Source organism: Argentina silus (genome assembly GCF_951799395.1).
Source record: "Argentina silus genome assembly, chromosome: 3".
Classification (NCBI taxonomy): domain Eukaryota; kingdom Metazoa; phylum Chordata; class Actinopteri; order Argentiniformes; family Argentinidae; genus Argentina; species Argentina silus.
This window is the reverse complement of record NC_139657.1, coordinates 270,984-278,483: the sequence shown is the minus strand read 5'-3', so window position 1 is coordinate 278,483 and position 7,500 is coordinate 270,984. Positions and strand designations below refer to the sequence as shown.

The 7,500-nt window shown below is 38.4% G+C and overlaps 1 protein-coding gene across 2 annotated transcripts in view; it reads right to left on the bottom strand.

The window, feature by feature from the left end:
- Window positions 1-5,304: 5,304 nt before the first annotated feature.
- syt19 (synaptotagmin XIX) overlaps window positions 5,305-7,500 on the bottom strand; it is a 7,291-nt gene continuing 5,095 nt past the window's right edge. The window contains exons 5-7 of one of the 2 annotated variants that reach the window (XM_083666705.1): window positions 7,294-7,413; window positions 6,326-6,437; window positions 5,305-5,994 (exon numbers count right to left, since the gene is read on the bottom strand). In XM_083666705.1, coding sequence (XP_083522831.1) covers window positions 5,684-5,994; window positions 6,326-6,437; window positions 7,294-7,413 — 543 coding nt within the window. In that variant the 3' untranslated portion in view covers window positions 5,305-5,683. The remainder of the gene's footprint in view (window positions 5,995-6,325; window positions 6,438-7,293; window positions 7,414-7,500) is intronic. The other variant, XM_083666706.1, reaches the window with a different exon arrangement.

The following is a 7,500-nucleotide window of genomic DNA, read 5'->3' as shown; positions in this document are numbered from 1 at the left end:
TAGTGATCTTGCCTTATATCCTCAGCCAGGTCCTTCAGAGTCTAGGGGTCCTAAAGGCAAAGACATGGTCACCTTCTGTCTTGAGGATCTTAGGCTGCACTGAGGCTCATAAGGGATTAAAAGGTCAGGAATATAGTCTAGACCCAGACCCAGACCAGACCCAGACCCAGACCCAGACCCAGACCCTGACCCTGACCAGATCAGACCCAGACCAGACCCAGACCAGACCCAGACCCAGACCAGACCCAGACCCAGACCCAGACCAGACCCAGACCAGACCCAGACCAGACCCAGACCCAGACCAGACCCAGACCCAGACCCAGACCAGACCCAGACCAGACCCAGACCAGACCCAGACCCTGACCAGATCAGACCCAGACCAGACCCAGACCAGACCCAGACCCAGACCCAGACCCAGACCAGATCAGACCAGACCCAGACCAGACCCAGACCAGACCCAGACCCTGACCAGATCAGACCCAGACCAGACCCAGACCAGACCCAGACCAGACCCAGACCCAGACCCAGACCCAGACCCAGACCCTGACCAGATCAGACCCAGACCAGACCCAGACCAGACCCAGACCAGACCCAGACCCAGACCATGACCAGATCAGACCCAGACCAGACCCAGACCCAGATCAGACCCAGACCAGACCCAGACCAGACCCAGACCCAGACCCAGACCCAGACCCAGACCCATACCCAGACCCAGACCCAGATCAGACCCAGACCAGACCCAGACCAGACCCAGACCCAGACCCAGATCAGACCCAGACCCAGACCCAGCCGAGCCTTAAAAGTGATCAGTAAAATCTTCAAATCAATTCTAAAGCTAACAGCTAACCAGTGTAGGGAGGCTAAAGCTAACAGCTAACCAGTGTAGGGAGGCTAAAGCTAACAGCTAACCAGTGTAGGGAGGCTAAAGCTAACAGCTAACCAGTGTAGGGAGGCTAAAGCTAACAGCTAACCAGTGTAGGGAGGCTAAAGCTAACAGCTAACCAGTGTAGGGAGGCTAAAGCTAACAGCTAACCAGTGTAGGGAGGCTAAAGCTAACAGCTAACCAGTGTAGGGAGGCTAAAGCTAACAGCTAACCAGTGTAGGGAGGCTAACACTGGAGACTAGAGACTCAGGATGTGTGAAGGTCGACTTCTGCAGGAGCAGAAACAGTCATCAGGGAGAGTGGGAGACAAAGAACTGTCCTTGACAAAGAGATGATTTGTGTGTGTGCGTGTGTGTGTGTGTGTGTGTGTGTGTGTGTGTGTGTGTGTGTGTGTGTGTGTGTGTCTGATTTTCATTAGCTTGTTTTCCTATGGCCCAACATTGCTGGCATTCCTCTCCGATGACATCACTCAAGGTGGATGATGTAGAGGATGATGACTCAGGATTGGATGACTCCTCGTTTGGATGACTCCTCCTAAGTGATGGGGGGGGGCAGTGGAGGGTGGAGGGTGGAGGAGTCAGTGGAGGGGGGGATGAGGAGTCAGTGGACGGAAGGGAGGGGTGGGCAGTGGAGGGGGTGGAATCAGTGGAGGGGGGGAGGAGTCAGTGGATGGGGGGGAGGAATCAGTGGATGGGGGGGAGGAATCAGTGGAGGGGGGGAGTCAGTGGAGGGGGGGGGGGGGGGTCAGTGGAGGGAGGGGGGGGTCAGTGGAGGGAGGGGGGGAGTCATGATCATAATAACACAAATGGAATAGCCTGAGACAAATAACCCACAGCACTGCAGAGCTGACAGGGCCTGTGTGTGTGTGTGTGTGTGTGTGTGTGTGTGTGTGTGTGTGTGTGTGTGTGTGTGTGTGTGTGTGTGTGTGTGTGTGCGTGCGTGCGTGCGTGTGTGTGTGTGTGTGTGTGCGTGTGTGTGTGTGCGTGTGTGTGAGTGTGTGTATGCGTGCATGTGTGTGAGTGTGTGTGTGTGTGTGTGTGTGTGCGTGTGTGTGCGTGTGTGTGCGTGTGTGTGCGTGTGTGAGTGTGTGTGTGTGTGTGTGTGCGTGTGTGAGTGTGTGTGTGTGTGTGTGTGTGTGTGTGAAGGGTGTGGGAACGGCCTTGGTCGGCTGCTGTGCTTCTCAGCAGGTTTAGTATCTTGAGAAAAGGAGGAGGAGGTGTGTGTCAACAATTCAAACATCAACAAAGCGGGTCCCCGCCACTTTTGGTGGAGCTGAGGGATGGGATCATTTCCTAGACAGAGTTATGGATGGGAAGATCATCAGCCACGCCCTGCTCTCTCTGCTGCCTAACCCTAACCCTAACCCTAACCCTAACCCTAACCCTAACCCTAACCACCCCCAAGCCATAAGGCTGCTGAACTAACTAACCCCCCCCCCTGCTGTTTACAATTGCATTGTTTGCAAACAATGGAGTAAAACAAGCTGATATTTGGGTTCTGATGGGATAAGCTAAGGTGAACTGAACTCATGAGGCGTTAATACAATACATTAATACGTTATATTAATACAATACATTAATACGTTATATTAATACAATACATTAATACATTATATTAATACAATACATTAATACGTTATATTAATACGATACATTAATACGTTATATTAATACGATACATTAATACGTTATATTAATACGATACATTAATACGTTATATTAATACGATACATTAATACGTTATATTAATACGATACATTAATACGTTATATTAATACGATACATTAATACGTTATATTAATACGATACATTAATACGTTATATTAATACGATACATTAATACGTTATATTAATACGATACATTAATACGTTCCATTAATACGTTATATTCTAAACATGGACGTACCAATTACAGGTCTGTGTATCTCCACTCCGGTACGATGCTGTGATTGGAGGAGGAGACCAGAGCATCATTCCCTGTCCGGTCTGTGGTGTAGCGCCCCCGGGTGGTCAGCCGCAGCTCTGAGAGAGACGGGCCCTCATACAAGGATCTTAGTATCTGGATTGATCACAACCTGCCATTTAAATCACATATTAACGCTGAGAGTTAACATTGTAAATGATGTCCTTTTAAAATGTTGATGTTAATAATAGTGATGTGTATATAACAATAATAATAATAATGGTGATATGTATATAATAATAATGGTGATATGTATATAATAATAATAATGATAATAATAACAACAACAATAATAATCATAACAACAATATTAATAATAATAATAATCATAACAACAATAGTATTATTAATAATAACAACAATAATAATCATAACACTAATAATAATAATAACCATAATAATAATAATAATAATACTAGTGATGTATATATAATAATAATAGTGATGTATATATAATAATAATAGTGATGTATATATAATAATAATAGTGATGTATATATAATAATAATAATAATAATAGTGATGTATATATAATAATAATAATAATAATAGTGATGTATATATAATAATAATAATAATAATAGTGATGTGTATATAATAATAATAGTGATGTATATATAATAATAATAATAGTGATGTATATAATAATAATAGTGATGTATATATAATAATAATAGTGATGTATATATAATAATAATAGTGATGTATATATAATAATAATAGTGATGTATATATAATAATAATAGTGATGTATATATATAATAATAATAATAATAGTGATGTATATATAATAATAATAATAGTGATGTATATATAATAATAATAGTGATGTATATATATAATAATAGTGATGTATATATAATAATAATAGTGATGTATATATAATAATAATAGTGATGTATATATAATAATAATAATAATAATAATAATAATAATAATAATAATAGTGATGTATATATAATAATAATAATAATAATAGTGATGTATATATAATAATAATAATAGTGATGTATATATAATAATAATAGTGATGTATATATAATAATAATAGTGATGTATATATAATAATAATAATAATAATAATAATAATAATAATAATAATAATAATAATAATAATAGTGATGTATATATAATAATAATAATAGTGATGTATATATAATAATAATAGTGATGTATATATAATAATAATAGTGATGTATATATATAATAATAATAATAATAATAGTGATGTATATATAATAATAATAATAGTGATGTATATATAATAATAATAGTGATGTATATATATAATAATAGTGATGTATATATAATAATAATAGTGATGTATATATAATAATAATAATAGTGATGTATATATAATAATAATAGTGATGTATATATAATAATAATAGTGATGTATATATATAATAATAGTGATGTATATATAATAATAATAGTGATGTATATATAATAATAATAATAATAATAGTGATGTATATATAATAATAATAGTGATGTATATATAATAATAATAATAATAATAGTGATGTATATATATAATAATAGTGATGTATATATAATAATAATAGTGATGTATATATAATAATAATAGTGATGTATATATATAATAATAGTGATGTATATATAATAATAATAGTGATGTATATATATAATAATAGTGATGTATATATAATAATAATAATAATAATAATAGTGATGTATATATATAATAATAGTGATGTATATATAATAATAATAGTGATGTATATATATAATAATAGTGATGTATATATATAATAATAGTGATGTATATATATAATAATAGTGATGTATATATATAATAATAATAATAATAGTGATGTATATATATAATAATAGTGATGTATATATAATAATAATAGTGATGTATATATAATAATAATAGTGATGTATATATAATAATAATAGTGATGTATATATATAATAATAGTGATGTATATATATAATAATAGTGATGTATATATAATAATAATAGTGATGTATATATATAATAATAGTGATGTATATATAATAATAATAGTGATGTATATATATAATAATAGTGATGTATATATATAATAATAGTGATGTATATATAATAATAATAGTGATGTATATATATAATAATAGTGATGTATATATAATAATAATAGTGATGTATATATATAATAATAGTGATGTATATATAATAATAATAATAATAATAGTGATGTATATATAATAATAATAGTGATGTATATATATAATAATAGTGATGTATATATAATAATAATAATAATAATAGTGATGTATATATATAATAATAGTGATGTATATATAATAATAATAGTGATGTATAAATAATAATAATAGTGATGTATATATGGAATCAGGGCACCGTTGAAAAAGAGACCTTGGTCTCAAAGAGCCTCCCCTGAGTAAATAAAGTACAAAGAAAAAATAAATAAATCAAGACAAAGGTGCTATATAAATACCGTTTTTTATTCTCATTATGATGTTAGATTGATGTTATTATGTGACTAGCTGTTCTGACTCATGGAAAACATGTTCAGATGATATCAGTTGTGAGAAACAGATTCATTTCCATTTTGAAGGAATGATTGTAGTTTAATAACAATACCACACGTTTCACATAGAACTCTGAGGATGGTACAACATGACAGACATGTATATAGACAGACACACACACACACACACACACACATGCACGAACGCACGCACATGCACACACACACACGCACACACACACACACACACACTCTTCAACTGTACACAATCAATAGTGACAGTAGATCCAATATATATTAATATAAAATAAATCTTTACGAAGGTCACATGACCTCAGATCAACAACTGATGCCACTTTGCGATTGGCTGGCGGACCGAACGCATCATCAGGGTCCAGTGCTCGTCCTCACAGCCGTTTCCTGTCCCCACAGTGAACTGACCAATCAGACGCTTGGCTGACTTCCTGCTTCCTGCCGGGATCTCGTACACGGAGACCAGGATGGTGCCCTCCCTGACGGGGGTCTCTGGCAGTGAGAACATGAGGACCTGATTGAAGACAGTCACCGCCCAGCGTGGCTTGGCCAAGGTATTCTGGTGGCGTAGTTTGCTATGGTTACAGACCACACCCACCCTGGCGTACACCACTGTCATGGAGACGACATAGCAGAAGAAGAAAACACATTTGATGCATTCTGGGAAAACGCTCCAGAAATAAACTAAAGAAATTTGAAGGATTGATGAGATGAAGAGAGGTGTGTGTGTGTGTGTGTGTGTGTGTGTGTGTGTGTGTGTGTGTGTGTGTGTGAGTGTCTGTGTGTGTGTGTGTGTGTGAGTGTCTGTGTGTGTGTGTGTGTGTGTGTGTGTGCCTCACCTGTGTGTGTGTCTGTGTGTGTATGTGTGTGTGTACCTCACGTGTGTGTGTGTGTGTGTGTGTGTGTGTGTGTGTGTGTGTGTGTGTGTGTGTGTGTACCTCACCTGTGTCTGTGTGACCAGGTGGGGGGAGTGTCCTGATCTTCAGGAGGCCGACCTCCAGTCTCTGACAGGCGGGGAGGAGCTTCAGAGAGAGGAGAACCTCCCCTACCAGGTCCTACACACACACACACACACACACACACACACACACACACACACACACACACACACACACACACACGTGAGGTACACACACACACAGACACACACACACACACACACACACACACACACACACACACAAGTGAGGTACACACACACACAGACACACACACACACACACACACACACACACACACACACACTCACACACACACACACACACACACACACACACAGACACTCACACACACGCACACACACACACACACACACACACACACACACACACAGACACAGACACACACACACACACACACACACACACACACACACACAGACGCACACACACATACACACGCACACACACACACACACACACACACACACACACACACAAACACACACACACACACATAGACACACAGACACACACACACACACACACACACACACAAACACACACACACACACACACGGACAGAGACACACCTGTGTGTGTGTGTGTGTGTGTGTGTGTGTGTGTGTACCTTCTGAGGAGTGTGTATGTGTGTGTGTGTGTGTGTGTGTGTGTGTGTGTGTGTGTGTGTCTGTACCTTCTGAGGAGTGTGTATGTGTGTGTGTGTGTGTGTGTGTGTACCTTCTGAAGAGTGTGTATGTGTGTGTGTGTGTGTACCTTCTGAGGAGTGTGTATGTGTGTGTGTGTGTGTGTGTGTGTGTGTACCTTCTGAGGAGTGTGTATGTGTGTGTGTGTGTGTGTGTGTGTGTGTGTGTGTGTACCTTCTGAGGAGTGTGTATGTGTGTGTGTGTGTGTGTGTGTGTACCTTCTGAGGAGTGTGTGTGTGTGTGTGTGTGTGTGTGTGTGTGTGTACCTTCTGAGGAGCGTGGAGGTTCTCCAGCAGCTCCAGAGGGTAGTTGATCCTGTGGTTCTGCAGGTGAACTCTGACCTCCCCCAGGGTTCCATGTCTGGAGAACTGGTCAAAGTCTCGGACCTGAACACAACCACACAGTTCTGATCACAACCACACAGTTCTGACCTGAACACAACCACACAGTTCTGACCTGAACACAACCACACA